A 19,465-nucleotide genomic window follows, 5' to 3' on the forward strand; every position below is an offset into this window, starting at 1 on the left:
AGATCATGTGTCACTATAAACAACCATATGAAGAGCATTATTCACAGAGACTTTCAAGTCTATACATCAGGGGTGTACAGTCTAACCAACCAATCGCCGCTACAACCAGTAGATCACAAGGCCATTCATCTCATCCCTCTAAACAAGTCTGCGACCTACCCCATCCAATTCCCCGTACCACTTCCCATCCCCAAAAACTCCACGGGGGCCGGCTGCCCATTTGCCCAACCTCCCAGGATAGCAGACATACCCTCGGCCTCAGAGTACGTAAACTGATCAAGCATGTCAACCTCGGTCGTGAAGTAATCCTGCAGCGAATTCGGGTCAAAGACTGATGTGTTCCCCGTATCACTAAGCAGAAGCAGCGAGTCATCTTGCCTGTTATATGTTCCGAGAAACGACGATGCCCGGGACTCGATGAGGCTGCGTGCAACACGTGCGAAGATAGTGCATATCTGGTAGAGACGCCCGCAGGCTTTTGAGGTGTCTTTCACCGGGTAGAGCGTGCGTACGACGTCTTCGAGGAGCTGGGTGTCTTCTAGACTGCTAGAAGCTATGGCGTGCAGGAAGATGACGATGAAGGGGGTGAAGGAGGAGTAGAGAATTACCCTGTGATTGTTATGAGCCTTAGTCAAGGGCTGTGAATTGGAACGGATTGTTGGGAAGATTACCAATTGGCGTAGTCTCGGACGGTGACAAAGTTGGATTCGCAATACATTGGGAAGGAGCGCAGGTGGTTTTGTAAGGCGGAGCGGGCGGCTTGGAAGCATTGTGAGGTTATCTCCGGGGAAGTCGTGGACGTTGACGATCCTCGTAGCAACGATGCCAAGAGGGAATAGTACATGATGTCCCAAGTAGGTCTCGATACCTCCACGAGTTCGGGAAAGGCGACGGGACTCCAGTCTATCTTTTGCGGCTGTCAGCGCTGATGACGGCAAAGTCACTACGGCTAATGGGATCATACCTCAGCTAGTCTACGGCGCCACTGATGAAGTTCTTCGGCTAGGATCTGAATATTCTGGTTGCGGACTTCTGGTGGGAACTTTAGTGCGGCTGCCGAGTAGACACGGTCATATATTTGACCTTGTAGTCGACCGAGAGTGACCCAAAGAACTAGGCATTCGTCCCAGGGCCGCACAGTGATGTCCTCCGAGCAGGTTGGGTGGGGTGCGTCGACGTCGTAGTCCTGAATACACGGAGCGCGTCCTAAAAGGAGGGACATGTTTTTGTCAACCAGATACACCGACCAGAAGATCCGGTTGATGTTGTGCGCCATGTTTGGCTTCTGATCTCGATATGTCGCCGCACGGTGATAGCCGAGCAAAATGCAGTGCCTAGCTGCCGCTCCAATGACAGTGGTCAATAATAGGGCATTGGCTTCTTCTTGCGCTTTGACTACCTAATAAAATGTCCTTAGTTTACTCCTCCCTCGTTTGAAACAAGTGCACGTACTGCCAATACTAGAGCGAGCACGTTCTCAAAGCTCGGAACGGCGAGCATTTCATATGTTTCAAGGCCGGCATTGAAGTTCTTTTCGATTGTTGGCATGTACGAGGGGAGGTCGTACTTTTCTGCGAGTGGGTCCTTGAACGCTATAAACTCCTTAAGCAGACACAGGAGTATTCCATGCATTGCAGTAACATGGCCAACAGACAAGGGCTCTGTCGGGAAGTATACCTTGCGGAAAAGGTCTTCAACCATAGGCAGATCTGTTAATGGATTGGAAGTTAAGCAAAACGGTTTGCGAACTACGTATGTTAGCTCAAGTCGACGCCCAAGCCAGTGAAAGCAAGAAACATACCCTTCATGGAGCGCACAATGTCCACAATAAGCCCAGATGGCACTAAGTCCATTGCAGGTAAAGTCCGTGAGGCATCATTTCTCGAGAAGTGAAAGTCATCTAGGGTAGTAGGAGGCTGAAGCAGCGATTTGAGATCGTCGAGAGATGCACTTATATTGGCCCCACCACCGGAGCCCTGTGAGTATGCAGTCACCTGGGCCACCTTGGTCGCTTGCACAGATTGGTTATTGAAGGAGGAGCCTCCTTCGTACGTCCGGGTAGGCTGCGATTCAATCGTGAGTCGCTCCGGGGTTGTGTGACGACTTTGATCAAGTTGGATCTCAATTCGACCCAGACGCTCATCTAGGCGTTCAATCAACCCCTCTCTGTGTATATAAGTCTTCTATACATTGATCTTGAAGAGCTATTGGACGTACAAGCGTGATACTTTGTTGGGCTTTGCTGGGCTGTCGGCTTTAGCTCCAGCTTGTTGGCATACTATACCGGCAATTCGACAGTTCGCGCAGGGGTTAGAACGATCACAGCGAACCTAGACCCATGTAAGCTTGAGAGTCGATAAAATATCGGCAGCTTGGAGAGCGAACCTTTCGAACTCTGCAGCCCTCGCACTAGGTAAGATCAGTATGCGTATTTCAGACCGCATCGTGCCTGCTAGACATCATACCGCTTTGGGAATGGAGGATAGGCGATGCCGCCTATCCTGAATTGTCTCCTCATTCGCAATCTCGGACATGACTGCACAGTGCACAAGCGGATCCCGTGGACGCGAGAGGGAGAAAGGAGAGAGAGGCTTGCAGTGATAGTTCTTGGAGGCTCGCTCCCACGGGGCGGCGGGAACACGGACTCCGCGCACCCGGAGCGACCCGCACTATCCCCATTAGGCAAAGTCGATCTTCGATTTCATCTGTCTCTGCCAGCCTCCACCATCCTCCCTGCATCATCGTTGGTCCCAACCTCCAGTTGGACCCACGGCTCCCCTCGGCGCCATATTCAGCCCGATGTGGCCTAGGCTTGGCTTAAACAGCCTCATCCCCCTTTGGCTATGTGAGCACTGGCCGGTAAATATGGCCAAGGTACCTCTTGAAATCGACATGGCGTCCATCTCCCTATCCTGCACACTGTTCTGGGCAGAGCAAGCACTTGCCATCTCACCATGGGCCGCCCAAAAATCGAGGAGAAAAGCGACAAAAATGACACCGTTGATGTTGCGAATAGTATGGACGCCAAATCGGAAGAGAATCAGCCCGAATTCAAGGACTTCGTGGTAAGTACGTTCCAAAGATATCTTCTGCATTGCTGGTCTGACAGCGCAACAGAGAATATTCAATTATGCCGATCGCCTCAGTATGATTCTCAATATACTCGCATTTACCTGCGCTATCGCGAGTGGTGCCGCCCTGCCATTGATGACCGTTGTGTTTGGTCAGTTCGCAAGCAAGTTTACCGACTTTGCTGGTGGCTCAACAGACCCGAGTGATTTTGAGGGTATTGTGAACGAGTTTGTCCTATGGTTCATCTATCTGTTCGTCGGAAGGTTCGTAGTCACTTTGACTGCTACCTTGTCAATCACAATATCTGGCATCCGAACGACCAGGTCCCTCAGACAAGCTTATTTCGAACACCTTCTTCGGACTGAGCTTTGGTACTATGACACCGCAAAAGACAGCTCTCCTGCGGTGCAAATCAGCACGAATGCCACCCGTATCAACCAGGGCATAGCAGAGAAACTTGTTCTGATAGTCCAAGGGCTGTCCATGTTTTTTGCTTCTTTCATCGTGGCAATTTCAGTGCAATGGAAACTGGCATTGATTACCTTGAGCGTGGTTCCCGCTATGTTCATCGCAATTGGAATTTGCATTGCCATCGACGCCCCCATCGAAGCGAGTATCGGCCGTGCCTATTCCAATGGAGCTTCGTTGGCCCAGGAAGCCTTGGCGTCTATCAAGACTGTTCATGCATTTTCGGCCCAAGAGGGCATAATTCAGAAATACGATGAGTATCTAGCGGAAGCCCACCGGTTCGGAAAGAAGAAAATAATCCCCTACGGGATGTCGTCTGGAATGATCTACTTTTGTATATTCTCGGGAAACGCACTGGCCTTCTGGCAAGGCTACCGGATGTTTCTAAGCGGAGAAATAAGCGCAGTCGGTGATGTCTTCACGTATTTGGCTCCACTTTCCCCTCATGGTACTAGTGAATCATGGCTGACTCCAATCTAGTGTCGTTATGTGTACCGTTATCGCATCTACGTCTATCAACATATTCTTCCCTCAAATAGCTGTGGTTTCTACGGCAGTAGCTGCAGCGTCGGAGTTCTTTCGAATCATGGATAAACCGTCTGAGCTGGACCCTCTATCCGACGCGGGAGAAAAGCCAAATCAGTGTACTGGAGACATTGAGTTGGACAATGTCTCCTTTTCCTACCCATCACGACCATCGGCCAAAGTGCTACAAGGATTCACCCTTTCTATTCCGGCAGGGAAGACCACCGCACTGGTTGGCAGCAGCGGATCGGGTAAAAGCACACTGGTCGGTCTGCTAGAGCGTTGGTATCAACCTACCGGTGGATGTATCTTACTTGACGGCACAGATATCACCAAGCTGAACACAAAGTGGCTTCGGAGCCAGATCTCCTTAGTTCAACAGGTACGATACTAATTTGATCACACCGTGCCAGAGACCACTAACGTGTATCAAGGAACCCGTCCTGTTTCAAGGCACTGTTTTCCAGAACGTGGCCAAGGGATTTCTTGAGACCCAAAAGGCATTGTCCTATGACGAGCAGTTGCGTCTCGTACAAGAGGCCTGTAAATCCAGCTATGCCCATGACTTTATTCAGGCTTTACCGCAGGTGAAAACCAATAATCTTTTCCTTCTGTACACAACTAACACTTTCCAGGGATACTCAACATACCTAGGGGAACGCGGTGGCACACTAAGCGGAGGGCAGAAACAGCGTGTCGCGATTGCCCGTAGCATTGTGTCCGATCCCAAGATTTTACTCCTGGACGAGGCCACAAGTGCTCTAGACCCTCAAGCTGAGCGAGTGGTTCAGGAAGCTCTGACCCATGTGTCCAACAGCCGAACAACAGTCATGATTGCCCATCGCCTCTCAACTGTGAAGGATGCAGACAACATCGCCGTCATATCCAATGGACGTTTGGTCGAGCAAGGGACACATGAAGAGCTGATTGCCCGACAGGGCAGTTATGCAGCACTAGTCAAAGCGCAGAACCTCCACGGCAATTTCGGACAGTCAGAAGAAGGGTCCTTGATCAATACTGAAAAGGGTGGTGACGTTCCTGATGAACATCTTCTGACCAACCCCAATTCTATCATAATAGATGAGAAGCAGGCCTCCAATGACAGAGACGAGATCCAGTCGACAAAAAAGCGCTCCATCTGGGGTATCCTGTACCTCATATTGCGAGAGCAAGAGTCTATCTATCCTCTCCTCGGCATCATCTCTTTCGGCTGCGTTATTGCAGCTGCCACCCACCCCGCTCAGGCAGTCCTGTTCTCCCGACTAATCGAGGTCTTCACTCCCAATAGCGAGCCTGACCCGGATGCAGCCAACTTCACCGCTCTCTTGTTCTTTGTTGTCGCTCTGGGTAACCTTGTGGCATATACCATTGTGGGAGGTCTATGCGTCGTGGTGTCCCAGCTAGTCACCCATAACTACCGATCAGAGCTCTTTAAGCGCATCATCAACATGGACATCGAGTTCTTCGACCAGAAGGAGAACACATCTGGAGCGCTAGCGTCGAATCTGATGACGGTTCCAAATAACCTGCAAGAGCTCATTTCCATCAACATTTTCATTCTACTCATCCTCATGATCAGCTTACTGGCGAGCTCTGGTCTCGCTCTTGGATACGGATGGAAACTTGCCCTGGTGATGATTTTCGCTGGACTTCCCACTTTCATTGGGGCAGCTTTGGTCCAACTGCGCCTCGAAGCAAAAATGAATGATACCAACGAGGCACGGTTCTCTGACAGTGCCAGCCTGGCCGTGGAAGCTGTCGGAGCCTTGCGAACTGTCTCTTCGCTTACTCTTGAGGCGGACTTGCTGATGGAATACGCAGAGAACCTTCGTGTGATACTGCGCCGGTCCGCAAAAACCATGCTGGTTTCGATGTCTGTTTATGCATTTGCTCAATCTGTTGAGTTTCTAGTCATGGCCCTTGGCTTTTGGTACGGATCACGTCTCCTAGCGTCATCGGAGTATACCACCGAACAATTCTTTATTGTTTTCATGAGTATCCTTCTGGCAGGCCAGGGCGCAGCTCAATTTTTGGCGGCCGCTGGTAGCATCACTAGGGCAAAAAGCGCGGGCACATTCCTCCTAGACTTGAGAGACAAGATCCCGCGTATCCGCGAAACCGATGATAATAGGGATAACAGCCCGGATGGCCATGAGGGTGTTTCACTAGATAAAGTCGACTTCACCTATCCAGGTCGCTTGTCGCAAGTGATTCGAGGAGTATCAATGCAGGCAAGTTCGCTCCTCCGACAAATAAGCCCCCAGCCAACTAACAACTACCAGATCTCCTCAGGCCAATTCGTGGCATTCGTCGGCCATAGCGGCTGCGGAAAATCAACCCTTATCTCCCTTCTTGAAAGATACTATGACCCTACCTCTGGCGAGATTCGCCTTGGGGACGAAAACATCCAAAACTTCTCACCAAAAACCTACCGCTCCCAAATGTCCCTCGTCCAACAAGAACCCGTCCTCTTTCAGGGCACAGTATCAGAGAACATTGCCCTAGGCGCCCTCCAAACCCCAACGGAAGAAGAAATCTACGACGCCGCGAAGCAGGCCAACGCATACGACTTCATCATCTCTCTTCCACAGGGCTTCAACACCCCAGCAGGGAAACAGGGAACATCCTTCTCCGGCGGGCAACGTCAGCGGATTGCCATCGCGCGAGCCCTCATCCGTCGGCCCAAGGTCCTCCTTCTCGACGAGGCAACCTCCGCGCTAGACACCCAGTCCGAGCGTCTCGTTCAGGCGGCTCTAGATACAGCGGGTAAAATGGACGGCCGAACAACTATTGCCGTGGCGCATCGGTTATCAACAATCCGCGACGCAGATGTAATCTATGTTTTCGCAAATGGGAAGGTTATTGAGGTCGGTAGTCATACAGAGTTGCAGCGGCAGAAGGGTGTTTATTATGAAATGTGTTTGGCGCAGTCGCTAGACAAGTCAGTGGACACGGATAGAGCGGATATTTCCAGTTAAATTGTTCTTATATCATGCAAACCGTCTACATATATGCCATAGTTGTAATTCTTAGGTAGATTATCCGTCACTAGATTATACACAACTCTTCTTATCCCTACAGTATCGTGAGAATACAGTCACCTTATACCGAAATCAAAAATCCATTCCTAATCAAGATTGACAACCAATAAGACGCTTGCTGATATCGAACAGAAATGAAGAACACGAACAACGACGACAGAAGCCCTGGCTCACGACTCGCGCAACGCCCACGGGGAATCAATAAAAAGCAGAACCGCGCCACGAACAGTCAAAGAAAAGGGAATCTCAGATAATAACAGGAGAAGGAGAGCATGTAAGGAAGAGAGATTAAATCATAGAAGAGAAAAGTACAGAGCATTATTCAAGCATAAAGGCCAAGAGCATAGTACAAGAAGACACCAAGTCTTTGCTTCCCAGGAAGGAAGCGCGACCCTGAATCCGTAGTCTCGGACGAGAGGGTCCATCATCCCCGGGAGCGGCACAGTGGACAGAAGTCCAATCGGTGGTATCAATCAACTGGGTATTCCAGAATTTGAACATAGAAAATTAAGCCGCGAGGCGTATTTTGCGCGGGCGTCGTCAAAGTACTGATGCATAGCAAAAGCTAAAGCAATCAGTCATTATAGGCTGAGATTTCGATAGAGACCGAGATGGGCCTGTCATTCCTGGGACCAGGTCGTAGAGTCATCAACGTCAGATGTTCTCATATAGTCATATCCGTGAGGAGATGAAAGCAAGGCGCGAGCAACGCAAAACGAGCGAGTAAGTGAGGGAGACGAGAGCGAGTAAACACTTTTAGTAAGCCTCCATGTCATCCGTCCAGCCGGCGTCACTTCCAGCTACTCGAACCATGTGGTTCCCACGGCTCTTCAGGGCTAACGCTTCGGATGCCCTTCGCCTTCTTTCCTGCAAGGGAAACAGGTTGTTGGTGGTCCTCTGGGGCTAGCCGCTTTGCGCTCGCGGCACGGAATTTGGCGTAAAACGCCTCGCTGGGGTCACCATCGGAATCAGAGGCATCGTCAAAGGTCTCCCAGTTTTCTGAGCCCGTGGTGACTGTGTCGACGGTGGAGGTATTTGACACTTGCCGTGCTGCTGGAGGTGGTGGCGCATGGTTCAGATATGGGTTTGGTCGAGGGTACGTTCCCTGCAGCGATGATTTGAGTGACAAGGACGAAGAAGAGGATTGCGAAGATTGAGAGAATCCGGTTGACCGTTGGGAGAAAATGGAAGAGCTCATAAAAGAACGCTGGCGATCATCGTAAACATCCTCAGGGCTGACTGGCCGGACGAAGGAATTTGACATGGCACTCGCGCAGCGTGGAGGCTCAAACAGATAGTTTCCTCGGTCTTCTTTGTCAGTAGTTGTAAGCGCTCTCATCCTCGGTGGCGGGGCGCGAGATGCAGGTAGTTTGCCGTTCACAGTGCTAGAAGAGTATGTACCTGGGCCACGACGGTCAGGAGAGTTGTTCCCGTGCGGCATATTTCCGAGGGGCACACGACCTGGAATCTTCGTTGGTGACCTTGCTCCTGACCTTGATGGCCCAATAGTGTTGTACTTGACTGGCTGGCTACTGGTGGGTGTTTTAGTACTGGAGCGAGGAGGGGGAGGACCTCTCATAACGCTCCCAGGCCGAGATGGTGGAGCATTGCGCTTCACGCTATTTGATGGTGCAACCGACGGTGTTTTAGAACGTGGAGGAGGCTTTGCAGCAGAGATCTTGATAAGTTCTTCAAGATAGCTCTCTCCATGGACGAGGAACGGGCGTCCGTACTCATCCTCAAAGTTCTCCAACTCTCTTCTCAAGTCCGCCTCAACCTTTGGCAGCTCCTTGGCGATTCTCTTCCTCATCTTTTCTTCTCTAAGCAGCTTGCCCGGATCCCGTCTCTCGCCCTTGTTCCCGCGGCCCAAGAGACGAGACGCGTCTTGGCTGGAAACGGCCAATGCTTCCCGCTCCGCAAGGAGGCTGCGATGTTTATCAATGAGCTGTAGAGTTGGCGCACGTTGCTCCTTCAAGGTCTCTAGGCGCGCAATCTCTGCCTCGTGAGCCTCTAGAAGAGCGTCGCTGTAAACGTCAGAAAAGGCAGGTGTGAAGTCCAACATCTCCTCTTCTGAGAAATACAAGCTGTCCCAAAGCTCTTGAAGTCGGCAACGAGAATCTTCAACGAAGAGATGGAGATTCTGTCGCTTGAGTTCGTTAAGGCGGGAGAGCTCTTCTTCAAACTCATTGATCGTGCGTAATCCGCACCCACGGTTCGAAGCGAGGAATGCCTTTCTATCAGATTCCTCAACCCCGAAGCGTTCCCAGAGCCCTTCCACAGCACCCTTAAGATCTTTCAACTTACGCTCGCGCGCTCTCTTCTCCTCCAAAAGCTTCTCCCGTCTCGCGAGCAGGTTTGCCAAGTCCGACTCATGAAGCCCTAATTGTTCTGGCGATTCACGATAATGCTGGACAATGCTTGAATCTGTCTGCGCCTGAGGTGTCCCAAGCTCAGCCCAGAGCTTAATGATCTCTTCACATGTAGTCTTCACAAGCTCGACACGGCGATGGTATTCTTCGTAAACTCTTGTAAACTCTGCATCAAGCGCAGTAACGTATGTCGGGGAGAGGTCGAAGCTTGGTGCGATCGATGACCCAGGTGCGGTAGGAGGGAGTTCAATGCTAACGAAGGATTGCTCAAGATGAGAAGAATAGGACTCAAGAGCTTCGACAAGCTCTAATAGTTGTTAGTGAGGAGGTCCTTCTCAATGCCAACCAGCTAATACATACTCCTAACTTGCTCATATCGCTGGCGGTGTAACTTGCTGACTGCGCTGTGTTGCTCCCGCAAAAAAGCGAGACAGCGATTCAGCGGGTACGTGACACGGAGGTCGTTGTGGTCGAGGTTGTATTGGCCATTTGCTTTTTCGTCGACGAGAGATTCCTCCATCTGCTGAATCGCGCTGATAAGCTTTTGCGCTTCTCCTGTCATGTCGTTCTTCTCGCTAAGTATGTATCAGTAACCACCACAACATGCTATGGTTAGCAGCACAAGGGAGTAGGTACTTACTCGTCAACCATCTTCAGGTGACTGTTGAGTGTTTCCGACAGCGCATTGAAGAGCTGTTATATAGCCGTCAGCATTGAGGCAACAGCGCGCCAAAAGGAACAAACCTCTGCTTCCCGAGAGTCGCGCTCATGGTTTGGAATACCAATCTCATCAAAGATACCATGGAGCTGTTCGACGATATTGTTGACCTGAGTGGTCAGGTAGCTTGTATCGACCGCCATTGCGACCCGAGTCCCCAAGTGAGGGTGCTGACAGCTGTCAGAGCAAAGAAATCAAAAGTTTCGATAATCTCCGAAAATGAGATCTGCTGTCAGTCATGTACAGTTGGGGCGGCAATGCGCCTGAGGGGAAAGCAACAGCTCAGATAACTAGCTAGAAGCCACGCGAGAACAACGAATAAACAATGGAAAGGAATTCCAGAACGAGAGGACCCGCTGGGGCTTATATGCAGAGGGCAACCAACGCAGCGAGGGAATGGATGCAAGGACAAAAAAGGGATCAATCGAGGAGGAGTATTGTTTCTTTTTGAGGATCGAGGGGAGGAGTTCAGGTACAGAGATCGCATCAATCAAGTTTCGCCCTGCAAATCCGGATTCGCTGTTGATCGACGGCGTCCCTCCGGCAACCGCTGACTCAGCCCTGCCCCGCCTGTTTCTGCCGGCTGATTCCCTCACCGCCAGGGAGCTTCTCCGCAACTCCTCTTGACATTGACAGCACAAAGCTTGAAGTCTCCACTAATTCATTACCTTATCTCATAAGTTTCCCCAAGGGCTACTTTGCCATCTTCCTCAATCCACCCGTTGAACTCAGCCTAAAGCCCTGTCGAGTAGCCTCATCAGATCGCTTCCCCTAGCCTTTCGGACTGCGCATTTTCCTTCCCCACCTCTCACACCATGGAAGCTGCTCGAGATTCCTGGGGTCAGTACCACAAAGATCCTCCCCGCAGTTAATACAAGACTGACCTAATATCTTATTCTCTACCACAGAGATTGAGAATGCTATCACTTTGATCGACCCTCAGCGAGATGCCCTCTATCAATACGATGAAGAAACCCACAAAGCCCTCAGCAACGCCCGGCCGTGGCAGAAAGACCCTCACTACTTTAAACATGTCCGCATCTCCGCCGTCGCTCTTCTGAAAATGGTCATGCACGCTCGATCCGGTGGCTCCCTCGAAGTCATGGGCCTAATGCAAGGCTACATCCTCCCAGAGACATTCGTCGTAACAGACGCCTTCCGTCTCCCCGTCGAGGGCACAGAAACCCGCGTGAACGCCCAGGATGAAGCGAACGAGTACATGGTTTCATATCTCCAGGCATGTCGCGACGCAGGACGCATGGAGAATGCGGTGGGATGGTATCACAGTCACCCCGGGTACGGCTGCTGGCTATCAGGCATTGATGTCACGACGCAAGACATGCAGCAACTCGGCGGGGCATTCGTTGCCGTCGTCGTTGACCCCGACCGAACCATATCGGCAGGTAAGGTAGACATTGGTGCATTTCGGACATACCCAAAGGACTACGTGCCGCCAAAATCGGAGCAAGAAGAGGAGGAGTTCCAGACGGTACCCCTTTACAAGGCTGAAGACTTCGGAGCGCACGCCGGCCAGTACTATCCGCTCGAAGTGACGACCTTCAAAAGTTCCCTAGACACAGAAATCCTCGATCGTCTATGGAATAAGTACTGGGTCACCACGCTTAGCCAAAGCCCTCTGTTCACTACCCGCGATTATGGAAGCAAGCAGATGCTCGATCTCAGCCAAAAAGTCCGCCGGGCAACCCGAGGCATGGAAGGCTCCCGGGGCAGCGGCTTGGGCCAGGCCAAAGACCAACAGCTTGATAAAATAGCACGAGACAGTCAGCGGATTGTGTCTGAGGAAGTAAAGGGGCTGCTGGCAGCCGAGGTGAAGATGCAGCTTTTCCAGAATGTCGGCGAAGAGTCGACGGCAAAAGTGAAATAGCTATGTATTTGGACCCCACAATAATGAAAGGCAACATTTTATAGCCGAATGGAACCATGTTATGATGAATCTCAACTTCCATTGCTAAGTTAGTAAACATGACGGTGGACGGCTACTTCTCGAAATCTACCGTACACGTGTCTCGGAAGTGGCGTGCATGCGTCGTTCTAGATTCATGAAATAAGCTAAGAAAACTCGGAGCTTCTGCTAGACCTCGGAATTCCCAGACAAAGTATGTTGTGTCCCGGAACTGTGTACCTCGCTGTAGTGTATAGTAACAGTAAGGAAAAAATAAAGATCCACCGATTCAGTATTATGAACGACGACATATGTGAGGTAACGTATATGTAACAGAGAATCGAGATAACACAAACAAAATCATAAGCTTTGGGACAAAAGACAGCGCACGTAAGGCGCTAGGTATCCTGCGTCATAACAATCATTATCCAAACATGAGAAAGAGACAATTGCTGGTGCTGCGACGCATCATCAGATGAGGGTAAAAGGGAGCCCTGGCTGGGAAAGAGAGAGAAAGATAAGGGAAGCGGCAAGGAGGAAGATTTTACAAGTAAAATCGGCCTAGTATACATCAGCCACTTGGGACGTGAATATATCCAGAAAGAAAATAGGTCTAAGCATATCAAAAGGACCTTTTGGAGCCGTCGGGGTTGGTGATAGGATGGAGGGGCAAAGGAATCGCTAGATCGCGTTCAGACATGGTTGAGGTCTTTGAAAGGAGCGCATGACCGTGGGTGAGATGGTGGTGGTGAGAGAATGTACAACATTGTATGGTGAAATCTCCAATACCCAAGCGAGGAGGTGGGATAAGGGGAAGGATCGATCTTCGTGAAGGAAGCTGAGCAAGAAGGAAGCTCTTGGGTGAGAACTTGGAGCGTCGCGTCACACGATCAGCAAGTGACAGGTCAAGCACGTGGCTCAAGTCGCCCACTTGGCGTAGCAACGAGGTGACGGTGTGGCGATGGCGTCGATCTAGGATCCACCTAGCAGATACGCCCTGTTGGTGCAAAAGAGTGGAACAACCCGATCCAGGCCGTGCAATTGATTGACGGAATGTTCTTTGGAAGCCGCCCTATGCGCAAGGTTGCAGTGCTTCAACTTGGAGAAATGCTCTGAGACGACATCGACAATCTCTGAGGAAGCTGATAGGCTGATCATGTTTTCGAGCCCATTTTCGGCTTTCCAACGTCTGGCACGTTCTCATCCAGTCAAAGTCGACAGGGTCGCCCCGTGTCACGCAAACCGGAGTTTGGCGCCTTACAGGAATCCCGATTCAGAAAGCAGTCTACGTAATAAAAAAACATTTCGTTAGTCTTCAAATCATTCCAAGATCCTCGATAGACCGGTCTCTTTGAGGGCAACAGAAAAGGAGTGGGTATCGCCAAGAAAATAGATTCGAGACACAAATTTGGGAGCGATAAGAGGGACTGGGGGGCGGGAGAACAAGGGTCGAGGGGATCAGGGGAAGCATGTGCAATCAACGCGATGACATGACTAGGGTTGCAAGGGTCAGGGCACTCATATCTCTGCCACCGGCAGCGTACCTCGCAATTTTCTCGTCTTCTCGTTCTCGCGGCTCCACTTCCAGGCTTCGTTCGTACATGTCGTGCACGTCGCCTGCACTCTGCAAGTAACTAAGGATGTAATCCTGTAATTCGGAAACCGGCGTCAGAAGGTACGGTGAATTCTGGTATTGTTGAATGTCGCGAATAACTTCGGCGGTTTTGGTGCGTTTGTTGAAGTTGATCAGCTCGGACGGCGTGAGGGATGGGATACCATCTTCGATGAATGTCAAGTCTGTCAAGTACACACCTGCAAAATATGTTAGTTCGTTACAAAGAACCTTGCACTTCCTTGAATGTCTGCCAAAGTTGAGACCAATAATAGGTTCTTACCGAAGAAGGGAATGCAGGGCGGGTTTGCAAGATGCAACGCTTCGCGGTATTCGCCGAAATTCTTCGTGCTAGCCATGAGTCTGCGCATCTGTTCCAAGATTGCAGATGTCCGTCCACTGACTTGAGCCCAGGTACGACCAAGTCGGTGAATGGGCGCAGTTCCAAGGGCAGAAATGATAGAGGTTAGTGTAGAGTAATTATTCAACGCCCGACATTTCTAATAGTCATTAGCAGTGAAACCCTGGATGAAGGCGGCTCAATGAAACATACATCTGCGACATTGACGAAATGTTTGATCACAACCACTCTCTTCTTAACATCGCTTTGGTTGAGGATCATCTCGGCAACCCAGTTGGTGAGCTGGTTCGAGTGCAGGATCAAGGCCTTCACATTAGCAGCCGGTTCGGGCTCATCCGGCCCAACCTTCTTCTGCCACGTTTTATTCAAACATTCTGTAGGTCGAATCTTAGAATATAGCCGTGATTCAATGATGGTCAGCTGGCGTGCAAACTCCGTAGGGTCAATGTCCAGGAACTTCAGCTTCTTCATGTTCTTCGGGATGATGGGAGTCGGCGCGGGAGTTGCTTGCGTAGGTACTAGTCGTTTGACTGTGGTATCCTGACCCCGGAGACGCTGCTCAATAACGGTCAACAACTGAGACGAACCGGGGGTCTTAGTCGTGGCGATTGAATCCTTGGTAAAAGAATGAGCGCGTTCAAGTAGTTGCATATGCGACTCGTCGTTTGGCTCCATCCAATAGTTCTCAAACCAAGTCTTCAGAATATTGACCACGCGGAACCGAATGGGTTTCTGCTTCCTGTCAACCCACATCTGCATTTCATCAGCATTCAGGCCGAATGGGGGCTGAATATTGAAGCGCTGCATGATCATCTCAAAGAGCTCTGCCGCTGTCGTAAAAGAGCGATAGGTGAGGAGGAAAGTGCTGTTGAAAGACGGGTCAGGCTTGTCGTGACGGGTCAAATGTTCCACCAACCCAGCCAGTGTTCCACACTTCAGGGCTGGCACATCAGTTTTAGTGTCATAGAACACTTCGCCTTCGTGATCCATCTTCAAGAACCACGGCGTCTCTTCTGGTTCACGGGCCAAATCTCGAATAGGTTCTCTCGTGATTGCGGCGGGCGGAGCCTGTCCGAAGAACCTCTGGGCTTTGTCCATGTTGCGTCGCACCTTTTCTGTAGAGTTCTCAAGAGGATATGCGGACGGTACCCCGATGGTTTCAGTCGCTCGTGAGTCGGTGCGGCTATGCAAGCCTGTAAATGCCGCACTCTCGCCACCAACACGACTTTCACTGCGGGGGGCGTTAGGATCCGGAACCTGCTCAAGGAGGAGTGAGAGGGAGAAGCCAATTTGAGAAACGTAGTTCTCAAGCTGTCTGGCAACACCTCGGATGGCATTTAAGCGATCATCAAGCGAGTCGCCACGTAGTTCCGCCCACTCGTCACCAAGGGGCGCGGAAACAGCTTGACAGCTGACAACAAAGTCAGCTATCGCGTCGTAGACGCGCTGCTTCTGCAAGCTAAAATCCACTAGTTGGGGGTTTTGGAAGCTGGTTCCAAGGGGTCCCAGGTTGATTGACTCAACCGCTGAAACCCATGGGCGGAACTGTTCAACGACCTTGACAGCAGCTCCGGCAATCGCTTCACCAATTTCCTCGTGCTCTGCAACGGTAACTATTTTCTTCTGGTTGAGTGTCAAGCGTTCCTCCAATCGACGAATGGCTCCAACAAAGGACCTTCGGAGAACATCGATGTGGTCCAATACGTTAGGCTCAAGGGGAACAGTTGGCTCTGGTCGCAAATCACCACTATCCTGGTTCAAGAACGAGGTAGGTCCAGAGTCGTTGAGAGAAACACCATTGTTCTGCCAAAAACCGCCCGAATAGCTTCCCATCAAAAACCCTGGTACAACCCGACGGATATATTCGCCACGTTGCTGTCTTGCGACTTCAACGTAACCGTAAACTCCCTGCATGACACCATCCGCTTCTTGGAGGCACTTGTTGACGGCATCTACGCTCGGCCAGTCGGCCGCAGCCATATGCGACGAAAGGACCAGCTTGGAGAATTTAGACATCATGTCTCTGAAATGTTGATATAATGGCTTGTTGGTAGATATTATGGAAGGATTTCCCGAGTGGTTATCGGTAGTATCAGAACCGGCAGCCAGAAGCATGCGTAGGTGGTCAGATATATCTTCGGCTTTTCTCACATATTCTGCGCGATCGCCGCTCAACAGCGTCTGGCGATAACTCTCAACAGCCTGGGACATGTTGTCCACAAGCAAAGGCCAAGTAATGGGCGTCGAGGTAGGTTCGTCAATGAAATGTTGAGAGATGCCGGATGAGGTAGAGGGTCTGTGCATTGGCTCCGATATTGACGTGTTGCTACCTGCAGCTGCAGAGTCGTAGAGCTGGTGGGGATTCCGCATGTTAGGGCCCTTCCCCTCATTTATGGATTTGGTAGCAGACGGTGGATGCAGAGAATCCATGGATGTCGCAGGAGACACGCCGTCAATGAACGATTGGCGTCTCCGGGACATGGAGTCGTGCGAAGCCAGCATGAGAGACTCGCCTTCCGCCTCCGATGCGGAACCATCATAGTCGTCTTCATCACGCTCAAAGCCGCGAGCCATCATCTCCGGCGGTGGTCGAGTCTGATCAGGCACAAAGAAGTTATTTCGATCGTATGGGCCGTTCTCGTTGGCGGATGGGTTTTCGAATGGAAGCTCCATTGTGCTATAGCCAGTGAGGGTGTTAAAATAGAATAGACGACCATCCGGGGTCGCTTGAGGAATCCAGAAAGCCGCCTCCTCTTGTTCCTTTGGAGGGTCCATGCCTTCAATGGGCAGGATGGGGTGTGAATCACGGGTATTGGCAGGAGAGTTAATCTCATCATCGTGCTCGTCCTCAAGGTCTTCGCCAGCACCCGAATCCGCGCTGATATCTCCATCCTCATGAACGTGTGTTACCTGGTCTTCAACTTCCCGCAGGTCCGTAATCACAGCGCAGTAATTACTAGGGAACCAGCCCCGTACATTTCCGTTGATGACGCCGTCCCACCAACCGGTCTCGAGCTGATTGAGGACTTGAATAATATCCCCTCGGCGAAAGCTCAGACTAGTGTGATCATCGGCATCATAATCATACATGGCCCGGACAAACAACGCAGGCGCGGGCTCCGGGCTTGGTGTCTTCATGGGGGATATGTGACGCTTAGGCGAACTGTCGGTAACGACGTCTCTCTGCGAAAATGACAGACTGCCCCCGCGACTCCGGCTTCGGGGAGCGGCCATAGAGGTAGCCATCGGCTTCTCAGTGTATTCGAAAGTGGTCACAAAAGCTTTCGTCTTGTTCATCGGCGCTGATCCCGGGTCAACAGCCAATGGGTCGAAGACGCGGGTTCCGTACATCGGACGGCGGTACGTAGCGATTGGCTAAAGCGAGGGGAAGGGGAGTGAATCGTGTCTTTAGAACAATCTGGGACCGCTACGCCCCTTGATGCTAATGGCGGGACGAGCTCAACGAAGGGCGTTGCTCATGACGAGGCAGGCAACCGACCGTCGAGGTGTTTTGAGGGAGGAGGGGCGGTAAACGGGGAGGAGTCAAGGTGCGCCAGCGGCGGCTGAGAATGGGTTGGAGCGGCTCCTACGGCGTGCGTAGGAAGATGGCAAGGGGCGATAAGCGATCAATATCCTCGCGAAGGGAAGGAAGGACAGAAGTAGGAGTCAGAGAGGGCGGCGAGCGATAGACAGAGATGGGAGGGAGAGTCAGGAGCTGAGGGTTTTAGGGGAGAGTCTCCAGCAACCAGGGAATCTACCCACTCGCCGGCTCTGCTCCTCACTGGACTGGACTGGGAGCGGATGAGGCACTTACTTTGGTGGGACTGGGACTGACTGCCCAGAGTGCCAGGCGGGCGCTGCGTGACGATACAATACGATTCTTACGCCCCGGTAAACTTCCAACAAGTCTGACCACAGCAACTTCGAGTTGGCAAAGTCCAAGCTGCTTACTGGAATTCATCAGCTTCAGGGATCTTGCATTTTCGCCACTGAAAGTCTAGGAGGTACGAAAGACCCCTCAAAACCGCCCTGAACCTGAATTGCCGCCGCCTCTCGCCAGAGACCTTGCTAGGAGTGCTGCGTCTTCCGACAATAATGCATGGGCCAGGACTTACGTACACTCGAGTCTCGGGCTCCGATTGAACAGTGCTCTCCCAGCCCCAGTGCGAGCCCTACCCACACAGAGTCGAGATCGGGCAATTATAGATCTGTCTGACCAAAACGGAGGAAACGGAGGATATCCATGTCTTCCCAGCGCGAACGAGGGTTCCAAGTTCCAACCGTTAGGACCAAGAGCCTCGAAAGCCGGGAATTTTCCAGACGAACAAATACTAGTAGCATGACAGTTGTTGGTGAGCAGCAACTACTCAGTACTATTCAAGATTGATTAACCAAGCTTACTCTCATTCGTCGCTAGTGAGAATCCGCGGCATATCATGACACAGGTTCTCCGCACCTTGAAATGTTCCTGAAGTTTGAACAGTCGTGAAGACAGTTGGTTCCATCTGAGTCGGCCGAGTCTCGACTGTCTCCAGAGTCCAGCCAAACTGGGTTGAATGATCCTTTTCAGAGCGCCATGTCTTGTCTCTTCTCCATCCAGATGCTGATCCTGACCCGTTTGGCACCCTTCGGAACTCGAGCATACGGAGTATGTGCTAGTAATGGCGAGGAGTTACCCCATACATGCGTACTTTTCTTTCCAGGATTATTGCTTGGATAGCGATCCTGCCTAGACCCAAGGGTGGGGAAAGCAGCCGTGAGACCGCGACCCTCCCAACAGACTTCCCAAGGATATCCCGCGACGCGATGCCAATAATCGTGATGCGACGTCAATATCAAAAAGTGTCAGGGCGCGAGCAGGGAGATTAAGATTAATATTCTTTTCATAGGCCCGAGATATCTAAATCTGAGTGTCCTTATCGAGGCCGGTTTGCTCACATGCAGATGCCAGACACTGAGGGCGGAGGGATCCGCAGGAAGGTCGATGCAGGTCCATCACCGCGGAACTGTCAGATTTCTGTGCGTCTGTGTGTCAAATTGTCCTTTACCCACTCATAAGCCATCCCATTTCCCATACAACAAACAATACCTGCCATGTCTCCATATTATTTCCATCAAGCCGACGACTCGACAAAGCCCAAGCTCCACCTATGGAGTATTCACTTTCATCTTGATTTAGACTCTCCGTTCGAATTTCGTTCGAGCTTACAAACCACGGCCCTCCATGTCAGGCCACTAGTTACCGATGACCGACCAGATGCAGACAAGATCCCAAAGCGCCTCACCAGGAATATCATCCCTGTCCCGTTGATTATCTCCTTGAAGCCATCAATTCCCTCGCATCATCCAGTTTGGATTGGCTGAATATTCATCCTTTGCCCGCAGGGTAAGCTCGA

General features: G+C 51.2%; 5 protein-coding genes across 5 annotated transcripts; 2 read left to right on the forward strand and 3 right to left on the reverse strand.

Moving 5' to 3' along the window:
* Positions 1-34: 34 nt before the first annotated feature.
* On the reverse strand, positions 35-2,593 carry BJX68DRAFT_229858 (Zn(II)2Cys6 transcription factor). The gene is made up of 8 exons (XM_071039112.1): positions 2,466-2,593; positions 2,386-2,409; positions 2,218-2,330; positions 1,802-2,166; positions 1,453-1,748; positions 965-1,399; positions 672-907; positions 35-609 (listed from the first exon to the last, which is right to left on the reverse strand). Exons 1-8 carry the CDS (start codon positions 2,532-2,534, stop codon positions 156-158), a joined length of 1,992 nt encoding a protein of 663 aa, XP_070902839.1. The 5' UTR covers positions 2,535-2,593; the 3' UTR covers positions 35-155.
* A 167-nt stretch (positions 2,594-2,760) lies between these two features.
* Positions 2,761-7,751, forward strand: BJX68DRAFT_279275 (ABC transporter ATP-binding protein). Its single transcript, XM_071048700.1, has 6 exons — positions 2,761-3,065; positions 3,118-3,962; positions 4,021-4,447; positions 4,500-4,652; positions 4,701-6,296; positions 6,348-7,751. Exons 1-6 carry the CDS (start codon positions 2,955-2,957, stop codon positions 7,041-7,043), a joined length of 3,828 nt encoding a protein of 1,275 aa, XP_070902840.1. The 5' UTR covers positions 2,761-2,954; the 3' UTR covers positions 7,044-7,751.
* On the reverse strand, positions 7,172-10,785 carry BJX68DRAFT_229864 (putative microtubule associated protein (Ase1)). The gene is made up of 4 exons (XM_071039113.1): positions 10,220-10,785; positions 10,116-10,168; positions 9,836-10,050; positions 7,172-9,782 (listed from the first exon to the last, which is right to left on the reverse strand). The coding sequence occupies exons 1-4, from the start codon at positions 10,334-10,336 to the stop codon at positions 7,897-7,899; spliced, it is 2,271 nt and encodes a 756-aa protein (XP_070902841.1). The 5' UTR covers positions 10,337-10,785; the 3' UTR covers positions 7,172-7,896.
* A 59-nt stretch (positions 10,786-10,844) lies between these two features.
* BJX68DRAFT_229865 (Mov34/MPN/PAD-1 family protein) lies at positions 10,845-12,171 on the forward strand. The gene is made up of 2 exons (XM_071039114.1): positions 10,845-11,033; positions 11,102-12,171. The coding sequence occupies exons 1-2, from the start codon at positions 11,009-11,011 to the stop codon at positions 12,076-12,078; spliced, it is 1,002 nt and encodes a 333-aa protein (XP_070902842.1). The 5' UTR covers positions 10,845-11,008; the 3' UTR covers positions 12,079-12,171.
* Positions 12,172-13,179: 1,008 nt separating this feature from the next.
* BJX68DRAFT_194614 (putative cell division control protein Cdc25) lies at positions 13,180-17,858 on the reverse strand. The gene is made up of 3 exons (XM_071037453.1): positions 14,262-17,858; positions 13,641-13,908; positions 13,180-13,381 (listed from the first exon to the last, which is right to left on the reverse strand). Exons 1-2 carry the CDS (start codon positions 17,418-17,420, stop codon positions 13,897-13,899), a joined length of 3,171 nt encoding a protein of 1,056 aa, XP_070902843.1. The 5' UTR covers positions 17,421-17,858; the 3' UTR covers positions 13,180-13,381; positions 13,641-13,896.
* Positions 17,859-19,465: the final 1,607 nt, after the last annotated feature.

The sequence above is a fragment of the Aspergillus pseudodeflectus genome (assembly GCF_044049435.1).
Source record: "Aspergillus pseudodeflectus strain CBS 756.74 chromosome Unknown BJX68scaffold_7, whole genome shotgun sequence".
NCBI classification, from domain to species: domain Eukaryota; kingdom Fungi; phylum Ascomycota; class Eurotiomycetes; order Eurotiales; family Aspergillaceae; genus Aspergillus; species Aspergillus pseudodeflectus.